The 15,794-nt window shown below is 44.6% G+C and overlaps 9 protein-coding genes across 9 annotated transcripts, besides 14 other annotated features; all 9 read right to left on the bottom strand.

The window, feature by feature from the left end:
- Positions 1-15,794: part of a sequence feature (heterozygous, non-Esmeraldo-like haplotype) that runs on past the window's edge.
- Positions 75-95: a microsatellite.
- Positions 127-160: a microsatellite.
- Positions 572-2,761, bottom strand: Tc00.1047053504797.70 (DNA excision/repair protein SNF2, putative; the record flags this gene model as incomplete). The annotated part of the gene is made up of 1 exon (XM_809280.1): positions 572-2,761. One exon carries the CDS (start codon positions 2,759-2,761, stop codon positions 572-574), a length of 2,190 nt encoding a protein of 729 aa, XP_814373.1.
- Positions 2,722-2,751: a microsatellite.
- Positions 2,950-3,008: a sequence feature (A-rich).
- Positions 3,036-4,640, bottom strand: Tc00.1047053504797.60 (hypothetical protein, conserved; the record flags this gene model as incomplete). The annotated part of the gene is made up of 1 exon (XM_809279.1): positions 3,036-4,640. The coding sequence occupies one exon, from the start codon at positions 4,638-4,640 to the stop codon at positions 3,036-3,038; it is 1,605 nt and encodes a 534-aa protein (XP_814372.1).
- Tc00.1047053504797.50 (hypothetical protein, conserved) lies at positions 5,044-5,748 on the bottom strand (the record flags this gene model as incomplete). Its single annotated transcript, XM_809278.1, has 1 exon — positions 5,044-5,748. One exon carries the CDS (start codon positions 5,746-5,748, stop codon positions 5,044-5,046), a length of 705 nt encoding a protein of 234 aa, XP_814371.1.
- Positions 6,020-6,051: a microsatellite.
- Tc00.1047053504797.40 (thioredoxin, putative) lies at positions 6,299-6,622 on the bottom strand (the record flags this gene model as incomplete). The annotated part of the gene is made up of 1 exon (XM_809277.1): positions 6,299-6,622. The coding sequence occupies one exon, from the start codon at positions 6,620-6,622 to the stop codon at positions 6,299-6,301; it is 324 nt and encodes a 107-aa protein (XP_814370.1).
- Positions 6,847-7,271: a mobile genetic element.
- Positions 7,285-7,326: a sequence feature (T-rich).
- Tc00.1047053504797.34 (N-acetyltransferase, putative) lies at positions 7,421-8,515 on the bottom strand (the record flags this gene model as incomplete). The annotated part of the gene is made up of 1 exon (XM_809290.1): positions 7,421-8,515. One exon carries the CDS (start codon positions 8,513-8,515, stop codon positions 7,421-7,423), a length of 1,095 nt encoding a protein of 364 aa, XP_814383.1.
- On the bottom strand, positions 8,700-10,046 carry Tc00.1047053504797.30 (pseudouridylate synthase-like protein, putative; the record flags this gene model as incomplete). The annotated part of the gene is made up of 1 exon (XM_809276.1): positions 8,700-10,046. The coding sequence occupies one exon, from the start codon at positions 10,044-10,046 to the stop codon at positions 8,700-8,702; it is 1,347 nt and encodes a 448-aa protein (XP_814369.1).
- On the bottom strand, positions 10,128-10,748 carry Tc00.1047053504797.20 (hypothetical protein, conserved; the record flags this gene model as incomplete). The annotated part of the gene is made up of 1 exon (XM_809275.1): positions 10,128-10,748. One exon carries the CDS (start codon positions 10,746-10,748, stop codon positions 10,128-10,130), a length of 621 nt encoding a protein of 206 aa, XP_814368.1.
- Positions 10,823-10,850: a microsatellite.
- On the bottom strand, positions 11,016-11,192 carry Tc00.1047053504797.14 (hypothetical protein, conserved; the record flags this gene model as incomplete). The annotated part of the gene is made up of 1 exon (XM_809288.1): positions 11,016-11,192. One exon carries the CDS (start codon positions 11,190-11,192, stop codon positions 11,016-11,018), a length of 177 nt encoding a protein of 58 aa, XP_814381.1.
- Positions 11,261-11,304: a sequence feature (T-rich).
- Tc00.1047053504797.10 (acidocalcisomal exopolyphosphatase, putative) lies at positions 13,423-14,574 on the bottom strand (the record flags this gene model as incomplete). The annotated part of the gene is made up of 1 exon (XM_809274.1): positions 13,423-14,574. The coding sequence occupies one exon, from the start codon at positions 14,572-14,574 to the stop codon at positions 13,423-13,425; it is 1,152 nt and encodes a 383-aa protein (XP_814367.1).
- Positions 14,843-15,285: a mobile genetic element.
- Positions 15,499-15,526: a sequence feature (AT_rich).
- Positions 15,542-15,621: a microsatellite.
- Positions 15,724-15,760: a microsatellite.

Here is a 15,794-nt window from a genome sequence, read left to right as displayed (position 1 = left end):
TAAGTGCCATTTGTTTCCTACGTTTGCCCTGGAGCCCTGTTCCAAAAAACAAAAACAAAAAGCAAGGCGAAACAAGAGAGAGAGAGAGAGAGAGAAGAGTGGATCCATTTCAAAAATGCGGTGGTGAAAAAAAAAAAGAAATAATAAATAAAAAAAAAAAGGTGAAGCGAAGGCCTCCCCTCACCTTCTCTTCTGAGGCTCTAACGGAGATAGACCTGAAGTAATCGTGATAACAGAAGCATAATTTCAATAATTAGAAAAAGAAGGGGGGGGAAAAAAAAAAAGACATCTAAAGCGCATTGCGGTACAAATAATGATTGAAGAATGTACAAAAACAAAAAAAAAAAGGTGTTAATCATGTAATAAAAAGCTGCAACAGGAAGGGATCAAAGAAAAGTCTTTTAAAGGTGTTCATCAACACACAGCCACGAAGATCAATTCTCTATCTATTTCCCCTCCCCCACAAGGAGAGAGAAGTGTACATGTGTGTGTGTCTCTCTCTTTTCGAATCACTCTGCCGATGGCATGCCGGAGGCTAAGGTTTACGGGCGGGAGACAAATGAGTCCAACATTACACCTCACTGTTATCCACGGGAGATGCTGTCACTGTCGTGGTATCCTCGGAGGTCAGCACCAACTGCACGGTGGTGGATTGGCTCTCTGTGTTTTCTTCTTCCAGCTGGAGGAGGATCTCTGACATCTCCTCCTGGCTTAGCAGCTCGTGACGGCATTCATTTGAAGTGGAAGGGGACAGACTTGAGGGTCGCCTGCGTTTTGCGCCACAGCGACGCGAGGCGGACATGGTGAGGGATGTATCGGACCCCCTCTCCGTCTCTACGACTGCCTCGACGTGAACACAACTGTTGTCGCTTACGTCGCAGACAAACGGCAGCGATGTCAGCGCAGCGCGCTCCTCCGGACACACGGCGTTGGGGTGCAGGGACTCCAACTGCGCCGCCGTCTCACTTTGGTCCAGAGTGCCCACGTCAAACATGCTTCTTAGCTGCAGACGTGTAAAGTAGCGGTAGAACTCTGCGCTGCCACGCCCCGTCTGTTCCCTCACTGAGGTACCTTGTTTTGCCGCCATGACCTTAAAAACCTGGTTGCGGTAGACTTTTTCCTCCACAGTGCCGCACGTGATAAGACGGTACACAACAACGTCGCGTGTCTGGCCGATGCGGTGAACGCGGTCAATTGCCTGTGCGTCTGATGATGGGTTCCAGCTTGGGTCCATTATGATGACTGCTGAGGCGGCTTCGACGGTAAGGCCAACGCCACCAACCTGCGTCGTGAGGAGGCAGACTAATAGGCGCTCACTCTGGTTGAACCCTTGGACGGTCTTCAGACGCTCCTCTGCCGGCACGTCGCCATCCAGGCGTGCAAAGTCAATCAACCAACACCTTAGCGCAACGGCCAAGAGATCTAACAGACGTTTTGACCGTGAGAAAACAAGGGTCTTGCGCTGTTCTCCAATGCATTTCACAACCAACGCGAGAGCCGAAGAAATCTTCGAGCTGTTGAGGGCATCACCGCAACTGCGGTTTGCCTCTGGACTTGCCAGTGGATTCTGCATCGCCTCTCGATATGCCTCATCGCTAAGGCTGAGCCACGGGTGATCACACGTCCGCATCAGCGATGTGAGAAGAACAAGCGGCTGAGACGTGTCTGCACTACGAAGTGTCACGTCCACGCGTTCGGTTTTGAGGAAAGAGAAGTACTGCTGCTCTTGTGTATCGTTCAAACGCAGCCAAATAATAAGGTCCCTCTTTCCGACACGTAACATCTGCAATTGACGCTTGTCGCGACGAAGCATGAAGGGGCGTATGGCGGCCTGGATGAGTGCCAACTGCCTTCCCGCGTCGCCTCGCTCATTCTCAAGCGCATCGCGCTCATTTCCGCGCAGCAAAACCGCATTAATAGAGCGAAAATCCGCCCGTGTGGTCCCAAGGATGGAGCCGTCAATAAAATGAAAAATACTCCACAGGTCCTCAAAGTTGTTCATTAAAGGGGTCCCAGTAATGGCAATGCGGTGTCGAGCTGAAAGGGCCATTGCACTCTGAAAAACATGCGTGGACGCATCCTTAATCAAGTGTGCCTCGTCCATGATAACATAGTCGACCATTCGCACCCCCATGGCACTACTGTCCTGCCGCAACACACCGTATGTTGTGAGAAACAGACAGGGGGTGCCATGCTTCAGCCTTTGCCAGCGCTGAAGCCGTTTGTTCTTAGCATCATTGTGAATCACTTCCACAACCGGTGGACCCAGGCGTCCCCATTGCTGGAGCGCTAACCCCCATATGGGCAATAAGGTGGGCGGCACGACAATGATGGTACTCGTGACAAGCTGGCTCATGTAAAGCGCGCCAACAAAAGAGGCAATTTGCACCGTTTTACCAAGCCCCATTTCGTCCGCGAGAAGACAACCACGGCCCTTCCGGTGCCTCTCATACAGCCATTGAACACCTTCCCTCTGGTAGTCGAAGAGTTTCAACTCGATCTCTGGAGAAATGGGCAACGTCTCCGGAAGGGGTATGGCGGCAGAAGAGGCTGTTTTCTTGCGGCTGCTGTCGATTCGGATTGTGTTTATCGAATCATTCTCGCGCAGCTTGGCAGTGGGAGTCGGTGTGATGGTAGTGTAATGACTGATAGAAAAGAGCTCTTCCAGTTCCTCGTCGTTCATTGTTTTGCTGTTCCGTCTGATTGTGTGTATGATAGAAAAAGCAAGCAAGCAAGCAAACAAACAAACAAAAGAAAGCATGGCTACATTCAACCCCCACCCCGTCCATTCCCTTCTTTACCAAAGAGACGATAATTTTCATGAAGCAGATCAAAAATGTGGCCCAACACATTAAGGAATATATACACAACTTTACACCTCCCCTGTATGCATGCATACGCATGAGGAATATATTATTGGATATCTAACGCAAGGCGCACTCCTGGCCATTCTTTTTTTTTTTTTTCTTCTTCATCTTTAATTCTCCTTTTCGTTCTTTTCTAATCTTCATTAGGATACATGTATACACACACACTCACAAAGACACTTTCTCATCGGTATGGTTGATAGGGAGAAGACCATTATCGCGCACGACACTGTCTCGCAGGCGCAGCACGGAGCTCTGCAGTCGCTGGATGCCGTATAGACCGTTCAACTCCACTGTCGATTCGGTCACCATGAAATTGGAGCCAGGTGATAGAAATATTCCGTTGCCACCGTTTCGCAGCACACTGGATCGCTCCAACGTCCCTTCTGCACCCTCGTATCCAACAATGCCATCCGTAGTGTTCTCTTCCAGCACAGTCTCCCTTGCATGCATGGAGGACTTACTCGCCACCCGAACCCCTGCTTCACAGAGCGTCACTTTACACTGCGTCATAACTGCCTTTGCGCCATGGCGCAAAAATACGCCCGCAAATGTGCAGGAGGAAATTAATGAGAGATGCAGACGGATATCTGTGTGCAAACCCACAGCCTCCACTGCACAGCTTCCCTGGTAGAAGTGACAGCCGTGAAATTCTACATGCGCGCCATCTGCCACGGCAACCAGCGGGCAATTTGGCGCGGATACATCCACATGCATCTTCCCCAATGTGTCGTTTTCCACCAACACCACACCACTGAGCCGCAACCGCGTCTTTCTGCCTGCTGCCCGGATGATAGGCTCCAGATTACTCAGTGGCCTAATAATAACCGGCGCACCAGGGAAGACAGCAACCAGCTCCACATCGCCGCTGTTCAGGAAGCACAGATTTTCATGGTACACGCCCGGTTCCAGAGTGACGGAGTCTGTATCTGCAAGCCCGCCTTTTGTCAGAAGTGCACCAATAACTGCAGCCCTCTTATGCTTGTCCGGCTTCAATTTGTGCACCATACCAATCGAGCGATGCTGGTTCAATTGTTTATCCATTTTTAATGCTGCCGGCGCCACCGCTGCCCGCACTTCATCGTTAGGCCTCACAGAGCTGCATTCTGTCGGTGGCATCTGCGCCCGCAAAAAATGCGAGTTGTTTGTGGGGTTCATATCTTTGAAAGATACATCACGGAGTCTTTCACCATCCATGTCTGTTTGCGTTCCCGTAGACACCGTCTCTACCCTCACCGCATGAACAGCCGCGTCACACCTTCCAGGAGATGTGCTTTCTGTTTGCGTTGCCACACTTTCCCCTGCAGTTCTTTTTAAGGGGACCGCAGCCCCCGCCGTTGTGTTTTGTGTTGCAGTTGCCGTCCTATTCAAAATTGTCCCACTCAAATCCTGAAATCGGTGGGCGCACGTGGTGAAGTGTTGCATGAACCTCATCGCATGGACGAGAAGATCCCCCTCCACGATAGCCCGCCCGCTCAGCTGATCCAATAGCCGGCGCAAATCAACGGACTCCATGTCTCGCAGCAGATCCTGCATCTCAGCGCAAACGGTATTCGACTCTGTTTCAGACATACCCGGTTCAATGTTTACGTTTCTCGCCCTGGATGTCGCCTCAACACCGTCTGTAACATCCGACTCCTCATACTTCATTCGCAACGCAGCAAACATCGTCTCCTCTCTACCAGCAAATGCTTCCAGGAGTGAGTCCACCTCGCATAACTTTGCGGGGTTGTGCTTCTGATAGAATGCAACTAGTCTCTCTCGGATACCCATACGACACGCCACGAGAACGCAGAATGCATGTACAGGAAAACCTCTCTCTCTATCAGTGACATTTAATGGAGGCGCGGGCAGCAATGAGCATTTCCATGCGGCAAGACATAGTGAAAAAGGAAACACACAAAAAATGTACAGACGAGAGAACAGAAGGGAACGTGCAGGCAACTCACTCCGCAGCGGCACACAATTAAGTCTCGGAAACCCACAGCCCCAAGAAATACACAACGTGGGAGGAAAATAAAACAAGCAAACAAACAAACAACAAAAAATCGTCACTGTGGACTTTCTCTTTGGCAGAATTTTTTTAAACCCTTTTTTCTTTTTCTTCTTTTTCAAACGCACTCACTGAATTTCTTCTAATTGCCTTCTCTATGTATCGCATGACATTTACGCTCGCTTAAATGGGCACAAACAGCTGCTTCGCCGCACTGAATTTGCGTTCAGACTCGTCAATCTCTTTGAGTTCACTTTCAATCCTGTTCCGTCTCGCCTTGATCGACTGTGTGTCGTATCGGATGGGAATTTTGTGCAGCTCGTATTCCAGCTCTTTACGCCTGCTGGCAAGTTTTGCGAGGGTTTCCTTCCGTTCCTCCTCTGTGACGGGGCGGTGGCCTGGTGGATACTTGGCGATCTCCTTCTGCCGCTCCATTTCGCGCAGCACCGCCACCTTCTCCGCTGCCAGCTCCGCCTTGCGCTGGATAATATACTTCGGCACCACACCGCGAGGAACATTCACTGCGGACACCGGTGCCTGTTCCTTTTTTGGCTGCACCGGGACGCGAGGGAGAAGCTGCTCCGGCTGCGGCTTGGGTGGCTGCTTTGTGTCGCCCCGGCGCCGCAACGCATCGCTCTCCATGAAGCTGAATTCTTGCGCCCGGCCCTTTTCGCACTCCCGGATAAACACTTTTATCTCCACGTCATCGCCCCCGCCCCTCAGCTGGCCGTATCCGTGCGAAGAAACATGATTGTACCGTGCCTTCTGGCGCTGAATGAGTTCCTGCGCCCGTCTTTCTTCCACCTCGGCCTCCCGCGCCCTCTCGCGATTCAGCTGCTGCTGTTCCCGTATCTGCAGGTAATTCTGCCGAGCTGCATTGCACGACATGCACGCTCCCGGCACAAATATGTGAGTCTCGCAGTTCTCCCTCGCTCTTTCTCTGTGTGTTTGGGTGCCAGGCCTCTCTTAAACAAACAAGGGATCTATTCCTGTTGTGCTGCCTCTCCCTTCTCTCCAATCCCTCCCGGGGAGTACACACATCCACACAAATGGAACAGGAACGTCCATGTTGAAAAAGAAAAACCAAATCAAAGGAAAAAAAAAGGGAGGATGCGTCACTTCCAGCCGCTTCAACGGGAATGCAAACAAAAAAACAAAGAACAACAACAACAACAACAACAAAAGCAACAAGGCAATCGACAGAGGAAAATGTTCACAACAGAGTCGATTCCCTCTTCCTGTGAAACCACATTTACCATTTTTTTTTCCTCCTCCTTCCCCTGGTAAAGAGAATGAATAACATATTCCCACTCCTCTTCCTTGCACCCTTCCAATTGTGTGGCCTCAGCGCCACAGCCCACGGAGCTTTTTTCTTGGCACCATATAAACACAGATACACCCACGCCACACACGCGCCGCCCATTCTTCTCTCCGCTCTTTAACTATTGCTAATGATTTCCCGAATTTTTCGCTTCAATGTGTCCAAATTCGCCCCAATGACGTACCCAATCAACTTGCCATTTTTCACAAGCATAAAAGTGGGAAGTTGAAGAACTTTGCACTTTGATACAATCTCCGAGTTATTGTCAGCATCTACCTTTGCGAACCGCACTGTCGGAAATTCAAACGTAATCTTCTCCATGGCCCGTTCGATGGTCTTACAAGGGCCACACCACACAGCTGTAAACCATGCAACCGTAAGCAGGTCCTCATTTACAATTTCCCTGAATTGCTCTACGCTGTACACATCCACCACTGGCATTTCCTCCTTTATCTCCACCGTGTTCTTCCCTCTCCCACCCTCTCCGGCGTAATCTAGAGGGCCTCAAATAAAAAATCAGAATAAGCAAATTGAAAGGAAGCCGCGGGAGTCGTTACCCACTTTCACCGCCCTCCTTCCCTTTTTCGTTTCTTTCCCTTTAAACCCTGAGGAGACCAGAAAAAATAGAAAAAAAAAGAAATAGAATATATACATACATATATATGAATAATCTTCCGGGCAGCTCGCCGGATCCTGAAAACCTATGAAACCCAAACAAGTTAAGAAAAAGGGTTAGTTAGTTAATTGCTTCAATTTTTTCTTTTCATTCAATATATAGAATTCTGTTGACCACTCACGTGGCCTTTGCACTCAGTGAGTGTATGAAATATTATTTCTTACGACGTGGCAGACTTTGGGCTCCTCCAACCACAAGACCCCGCCGCGTGGTGGGAATCAAAAGGGTTAGGGTGGGATGGCAAAATAAAAACAAATATTATCTGGCCTCTATCGGCTCCCTGCCCCTACAAAGTCTTTTCCTTCCCAAAAGATTCATACGGTAGAAAGTATCATAAAGAATGCATTCATTTATCAGGGTGTACATTAATTAAGTTAGCCAGCTCTCCCGCGATCATTCGTTTCACAAGCTCCTAATATATACAATGAAGAAGAAACAAAAAGAGGAAAAGAAAAAAAAGAAAAAAAAAGAGCAAAACGTAGCAAGGATCAGACAAGTTTGTACCATCCAACCATGCATTTTATACTTGCGTCAGGGCTGAAGCGCAGAATTTGCCCAACGAGTTAAGGAGACTTCTTTTCCGCACCTTCGCCTTCTTGTTGGTGCGCTGACGAGGATGTTGGTGGAGTTGAGGAAGAAAGGAAGTCTTCTAATGAGTATCCGCCCGGAAGATAGCGCCCATTGGGATCAATTTCTCGAATAAGGACAGAGTGGTCGTCTGAGCAGCGACCTCTCTTCCTACTCCCTTTTGAAAGCACCCGGAACGACCAACGCTTGTAGAAGTGGGCGACACTCTTGTTCAACGGAGACAGTGAAACAGAGTTGCCACCCTGTCTCCTCATCCATTCCATTGCAAAAAAGAGTAAAAACGACCCCAATCCTCGCCCCTGATACTCCTTTGTGCACGCAATAATTGGGATCCATCCCGTGCTGTCCATCGACAGAATCGCTACAATACGACCGTCCTTTTCATTAACCACCTCAATACGAAATTCAGCCGCAAAAATATGACGTATCAAGTCACATCCGCCAAAGTTGTATCCACATGCCTCCAACACACAGAAAATCCACTGCTTTTTGCTTTCTTGCCTGGCATGGCGTAAAATCAAAGCTCCACTAGTGACGCAAGAAGGCACAGATGGCACAGGGTGCAACACAACCCTCTTTTGCAAGGCTTTATTTTTAAAAACAATGGGACATGAAGTAGCACGAAATCCATGCCGCTTAAACAACCTTGTGCAATCATCCGTGAGCATTGCTTCTATAATATCCACACAGTTCACCCGAGAAAAAGCTTCCACATGTTGAAGTAATGAACGTCCCACATTTATTCCGCGAAAGCGGCTAAGAACGTAAACCCAACTAATAGCAACAACCCGTTGTTGCGCAAGAAAACTTGTGTTAACGACCACAAAGCCTATAAACCCACGTTCTGAATATTTATCCTCTTTCAATGCAATAAAAATAACAGAAGATGATGGATCACTGGCCACCTCCAAGAGACCCGGAATGGAATGTGCGCCACTAGACAGAAGTAGCTCTCGGACCTTACTTCGTTCATTACTATATACACTACGCTCTAATACATGCCTTATCGTTATTTCTTCTCCCGTGGCTAAATGATATAGATGAGGTGGGACGCTAACAAAGGAACTCATGTATTTGCTTCCAAAAATGCATTGATTTTCTTAGTTTTTAAAGGTTGGTGACCCTTAGCACATGCAAGAAAAAAAAAAAGGATATTAATAGTATAAACCAATGCTTAGGGAAACGAATAACAAATACGTGCGGAAATGAGTGAAAACAAAAAAACAACAAGCAAACAAAAAAATTACTTTAATCTCAGCCTGGTATAAGCGGATCATCTACATCGCATGGCCACCCAAGTTTCTTAAACGTCTTTTCCATATGAATTGGGAGAGGAGCTGTAACACAGACAAATTCCCCCGTACTATTCTTGTATGGCAGCTGAATCTTTCGGTGATGCAAGTGCAACGGCAGTCCTTTATCCTCTGGATCCCAAAAGAGGGACATTGATGATGGGAACGCTGACTCTCCTCCGTATTTAGCGTCACCCAATAAAGGAGAACGCAATGCATGAGCCGCCATGATGCGTTCCTGATGACGACGTGTTGTTAGTGGGTAAAAGGAAATGAAGCTTCCAAACTCCAATGCACTTGCATTAACAACAAATTCTGCAATACCTACTTTGGAAGTTTTGGTTGGAGAAGGACGCGCAACGATGATATCACCCTTGGTTCCCCTCGTCATTTCAAAGTGCATGCGTATCCTTCCAAAGTTCACACTGGGCTTACCTACGCAAAATCCCCAATATACACTGTTTGGTACCACACGTTTCACAAACATACGGGCTAACATGCGATGTGCGTTTTTGCTTCTTGCTAAAACAACACAACCACTGGTTTCCTTATCAAGGTTATGGCAAACAATAGGTTTCGTTGAATTTGTGTACTTCCAAGCAGAAAGCATAGCGGCTATATTCATTTCCTGTGGGTCACTCGTTGGCATCATGGGGACACCATGGGGTTTGTTTATGACAATGACATGTTCATTTTTGAAAAGCACCATATTATGTGCCATTTCCCTTACCTGCGAAGACAACTTAAAATGTGTTGGCTTGTTGCTCTCCTGGAGAACACCAGTGGGAGGAGCAAGCTGCCTTTCGTAAAAAACCGGAGTTGGAACGACAAGTAGTTCATCAAACTCAAGCCTATCCGTTATTCGCGTGAATCTTTTCTTTCCATTTTTCCTGTATCGGTAGATATGACCTTGCTGAACCAAAGTTTTCATAGTTTCATAACTCCATTCAGGATGGTGCTGAGTAAGAAAAGTGTCGACACGCTGACCAAACCAATCTTGAGTTATCACATGATACTGTACTTCATCTGATTTTTCCGCCAGAGCCTGACGTGCTCTAAGGGAAAGAGGGCGGTATTGTCTTTGGGTATCTTCTGTTTTTTTGGGAGCATCCTTAGACCCCAAATCGGGTAGGTGTTGAATGGCGGCCGGCCTCCAAGCAAGACGTCGAACAATGACACGTAACATGTAGAGACCTATTATGCCGCAACATGAAGCAATACAGCAGATGATATATATATATAAAGAATATGAAAAGAAATAAGGCAGATAGTTGTAAAATTCAAATAATTGTGCGCAGAACAGATTCATAAATTCCTTTGGAAGAAATTAATGTTAATAAACACATACACACACACACACACGAAAAACAACAACCCCAAAATCAACTTTTCACTCATCATCTAGATTTTCCCCTTCCCCTGTAAAAGGCTTTGCGCCTACTTCTGACATCATATCAGCGTACTTTGGAGCATAGTCTGACTTCCAGGTTCTAATCGAATCAGGAACACGAGACTTCAGTGCTTCCATCTTCTGACCTGTGCGGTGTTCATGAAGTTTGAGAAGCTCACCATGCAGATACAGCAAACGATATTTCTGATAATTATCTTCACAGTTAATTTCATGAGCGCAATCGTTTAGTGCATCACGGTGAGGAAGGCACTCCCTTATATTGTAGGGTTGAACCGAATTCACACAGCCTTCATACTTCTTGACAAATTCCCAGCACTTTCTTGTGGTTTCCTCTTTCATTCGCTGTAATATTCCATCATGAATACGTTGTTGAAGATGCCTCTGAATGTGAGGCGGTGTACGCGCAAGCATGGCCTCCAACTCTTCATTCAACTCCTTATCTCTTTCATCATAACCCACAGAACCGGACTTGTCATAGTATGACATCTTCGGTTGTTTCTGTTTGCGTTCTTTTGCCGCAATAACGTCCACTCCCACCCACCCACCCACACAAATATATAAAAAAAAAACTAAAAAAACAGCAAAACAGCAGAAAATCATTTAAAGTGAAGAATGAAAAAAAGTGTCAATTTAATATTAAAAGTAATTGCATATTCATTTCGCTTACGGGTTACAAATAAAAAAAAAAAAAAAAAAAGAAAATATTGCCAACAGTCATTCCCCAGGTTATTCGAAGGATAATTGATAATTACTATTCCTGTATCCTAAATAACTACTCAATTATTGCTCCTGGTATATATATTTTTCTTTCTCCTTTTCGATATACATGGCAAAATAGAATCGTACAACATGAGGCGCTTGATTACATCAGGAATCACCTTGCCGTTTCAACTCCGCCTCTGCCTGCTTCTTGCGCACGCGCTCTGCATCAGCTTCCTTTCGCTGAGCAACGGACATTCCATCTGAGCGCCGTCCTTTTTGCTTTTCCTGTTGTTTTTTCATATTTTTTTCACGGGCAAGATCTCGTTGGTTCCCGCGTGTCATTTTTTTTTTTGCAATACGTTCTAATCTATTTGCTGTTGCAATTGTATCCTACAGAACATCTGGAGTTTAAAAATGAAACAAAAAAAAAAAAAAAAGAAAAAAAAGAAGAGAAGTTTCATTTTTTTGGTTCCATTGGAGTTTGTTTTTCTCACACAATCAACACAGAGCCAAACTTTAAAATCCTTTCCTAAAGCTTTTCTTTTCTATCCTTGTTTTCCTGCATTCCCTAACGGCAGAGAAAAAGAGAAAAATCGGGAAAACAGGCCACGCGCACCGGAGGAAGTGCCTTTAAAGGTAAATATTCAGGCAACTCGGACGGTTGCGCCACCCCACCCAACAGAAAAAAAGACCACACTTAGACTGTGACAACTCCTTCGGAGCTTTCATTGCTTTCCCTTCCTCTACAGAAACTTCCTCCGAGTTGGCAGTTCGCCAAAAAAATATTGCCATCTGAAAAGTGGGACCTAGATTCTAAAAATTGATGCCCATTACCTTTCTTCGTTCGCATTTCTTAAAGAAGGGCAATACTCTGTTTCTCATAGCCAAAATGAATGCTGGCTGTCTTAACAGCCTTACGTCAATTATTGGCAATCTCACAAAACAACTCAACTTCTTTTGGCTTAAACTGAATCGGTAAGGGCGCTTCCTCTGTTTTTCCAAATAGCATCCAATGCTTTTTGGAGTGTCTCTTTGTAAAGAGGGGATGATGAAGTAGTAAATCAATTTCAAATTTGCAAATGGAATCAAATGTTGCTTCAAAAAAGATACCAGATCCCGAGGAACGGATGAGGGGAAAGCTTCCAATAACCCCTTTATTAGTTTTAGACGGGAGTCAATTTCCATTTCAAGGACTTCCGTGGGACCTTTATAGGAAGTAGTAAACTCAATCTCTTTCATTTGAGCAAGAGGACTCCTAAAGTCATCTCCAATCTGAGGACTCCGAGAAGTAAAACATCTATATGTATGTGTTCGGTCTTAGGTATAACAGCCGGACATCGTGCGATACCCCAAAAAATATCTACCAAATCCGAAAACAATATTTGACCAGAAACATCAAAACGATTACCCAAATGCAAAAAAGGACACGATAACTGAAAAGAGTGAAATGATTTCACCATTAATAATGCCATTTCTAGAACACGTGCAATCTAATTGATGGAAAAAGCCTTACTCGTTCTTCTAAGCTTTCTTTTGGACTCCGTACACCAGCTGGCACTATAAGCGTGACCACGAAGGGAACCGCTATTGGCAAACTTTCATATGACGTAAGCACGAATCCCATCGGTATGCACCTCAACTGGCCTAAACACAAAGAGTAATAATGTGTGCAAAAGCACACCGTAGCAAGAGAACACTTTTGTTCTCCTTTAAATTTAAGCCTCTCTCGGGATGAACAACAGCCACACTTAATATGTACTCATCTTTAGCGTTTTTTAGTAGGGCATAAAAACGTCCTGTTGTTCCAGATGAGATTGAAGGCAAGACCCAAATCAGTATGTAGCTTCTTGATAGAAAAAATTGGCGCGTGACCAAGAAATACTTTTCTCTGTCTAATGTGGGCAGATCACTTAATATCCACGCAAATGGACATTCAATATTTTCAGTTTTTACCACATGATCGTTTTCATTCCTTTTGGCCAAGGCCGCTTTTGCACCCAAAAAACCTATTGTGGAAAGAAACGGTATTTCACTTACTAAAGACTTATTCTTACAGATCGTTTTAAAAAAAAAAAAAAAGCTTCTAGTTCCATTCTTCGTCTTTCTACAAAAACAGGGTCTGTGGCTCCAAAAAGCTTTTTTGGAGGTAAAGGTGGTAAAGGAAGATAAGGATTCAGCTCCAGCATTCTTTTAAAAACCAGATAAATCTCACTAAATCTACAGTAGGTAATACTCAGAATTTTATCTTTATCCGTGACACTCCTAATGCATATTTTGTACTCCATATGGCCATCCTGCCATCTCGGATCGCAAACCACGATGTCCATGCTTTCAGGTGAAAAAATTTGCTCATTATACGTCACCCTTTACTATATGCAAGGAGCAAAACAACTGGGTAAACAGATTCACATGAAAAACAATGCACCAACAGCAAAAGAACAGATAAAACGGCAAAATAAATATGGGATCGTAGCGTATATCAACCGACAAATTTTCATTAAGAGATAAACATATGAGTCCTATTAAAGCCTTTACGTTTTCCCTTTTTAAAATTTACCTTTTTAGAAATTTTTTACAGTTTTGGCCAAGAGGCAAAAAACTTCATCAGTGATGGTACGAGCCGCTTCCGCGAAACAGAAGGATCACTCAAATCATAACACATTAGTCTCCATCCCTTCAGTTCTGCTCTGTCTATAATGGTGAAACAAATACCCTCAGGTGAACTCTCTGCAAATTCTTTGAGCGCCTCAAGAAGGATCCCCCTTGCAATAAAAGCCAGCTGTCGGCAATAATTTTTATATCCCCTTTCTCCAGCAAAAGCCAGGAGGAAAGCATCCAGCTTTTTTGGCAGCAAAAAATCGAGACAGTTGGAAGCAAGATGCATCATTCCACTTGAGCCAAGAAACTCATCAAATCGACAAGCAATGCTACTTATTCCTATTTGCAATTGTTTGTCTTCATTTTTCCCAAATGAAAATTCAAAGTCCTTGTAGTCTCTGCGGAAATGTTGGGGGAAGGTAAGAGCGAGTATATCATTTTTCCATGTTGACAGCTCCAAAAACATCTTTTTCGGATCAATTAAAACAGAAGCTTGTTTTATAAGCCACTGGGATAACATTATATCCTTTTCTGTAACTTTCTTTTGAGATGGATCAAAGTTTACGGTGTCAAGTACAATGGGCGCTAAGAGAAGCTCCGGACATGGAACCGTCAATTCCGCTTCTTGAAACAATTCTGCGACAAGAGTACAAGCTGAACCTGTTGGTTCTATTCTTCGAAATTGACTAGAAGAATCCAAATACAGTTTCTCATCAAAATGATGATCTATAACACCGACGACACGTTCACACAGAGATCTTTGTTCAGGAATAAGCTTGTTATGATCATACAAAACGACATTGGGTTGGGATGATTTTAGATCCAAAAAACCTGAAATACCTGGCTTTCCTTTAACTGAAAGTAAGTAATCCGTTGCTATACCATGCTTTGAAAATAATTTTATGACATCATTGCGCAACGGAAGATCCTCCTTTTCAAAGTTTAGTGCGGGAATATAACTTCCACCTCCCAAATCGGCATTTTTTTCCAGGTATAGAGACAAATAAATTGAGCCAATGATGCTATCCATATCGCCCCCGTCGTTGCCAAGGACAAGGGTAAACGGCTTTCGGGCAGCAAGAATCCCAGCGCCGCCCCTCAAAAAGTCATTTATCACGGCAGCCATTCCTTCCTCTGTGACGCCTTTCTCTCTCCGGAAAACAAATCTGCCAAAAAAAAAAATGTATGCATATATAAAAAAAAGAGGATCGGAAACAAAAGCGCGACAGGTTCGCGCAGGTTGCTGGGCCAGCGGGGCGCCGGAAGAAGGCGAGACAACCTGGGTTTTTGGGATTGGGCGGTTTTGGCGTTGGCGGCGCGGTTTTCGCCCTTTCGGCTTCGTTGGCGTGAGACGGTGTTTTGGTTTTGTTGCCGGCGACGGTGGCTTTGTAAATAGGAGCTTGTGAAGCGAATGATCGCGGGAGAGCTGGCTAACTTAATGAATGTATGTACACCCTGATAAATGAATGCATTCTTTATGATACTTTCTACCGTATGAATCTTTTGGGAAGAACGCGACTTTGTAGGGGCGGGGAGCCGATAGAGGCCAGATAAGATTTGTTTTTATTTTGCCATCCCACCCTAACCCTTTTGATTCCCACCACGCGGCGGGGTCTTGTGGTTGGAGGAGCCCAAAGTCTGCCACGTCGTAAGAAATAATATTTCATACGCTCACTGAGTGCAAAGGCCACGTGAGTGGTCAACAGTATATATATATATATATTATCGGAGGGAAACACTGAGGCAATTAACTGTCTCTTCGATACTCCCCTTTTTCTCTATCTTGTTTGGTTTTGTAAATAATTTCAGGATCCAGCCGGCGACCCAGAAGATTATTCTATATATGTATTTATATTGTTTCCTCCCCCCGTATATACTTTAGAAGGAAACATTGGACTATATTTCTTTGGTATTGGGAAAGGCTTTTTTGTTAAATTTTTTTAAGGAATAGATTTAGGTCCGCTTCTTTGCTAAAATAGTTTTTTTCCCTTTCTTATCGTATCTTAAATATGGGCGATTACATCGCTGTTACTGTGGGTGAGGATTCTGGATTTTTATTTTTATTTTTTAGAAAATAAGGAGGGAATAATGAGTTATTATTATTATTATTATTATTATTATTATTATTATTATTATTATTATTATTATTATTATTATTATTATTATTATTATTTTGTGTGTGAAATCAGTTGAATATCTATTGTAAATTGAGGCGATGGGGTACTGGCCAAAAGTTATTTAGCATATGTGCTTTCTTGATAAAAAATTTGGAAAAATTTTTCGTTTTATTTTTATTTTTATTTTTTATTTTTTTGGATATAAGTGCTCTCTACATGTTTGTTGTAT

Source organism: Trypanosoma cruzi, genomic scaffold (genome assembly GCF_000209065.1).
Source record: "Trypanosoma cruzi strain CL Brener 1047053513037 genomic scaffold, whole genome shotgun sequence".
Classification (NCBI taxonomy): Eukaryota; Euglenozoa; class Kinetoplastea; order Trypanosomatida; family Trypanosomatidae; genus Trypanosoma; species Trypanosoma cruzi.
This window is presented reverse-complemented; position numbering and strand designations above follow the sequence as displayed.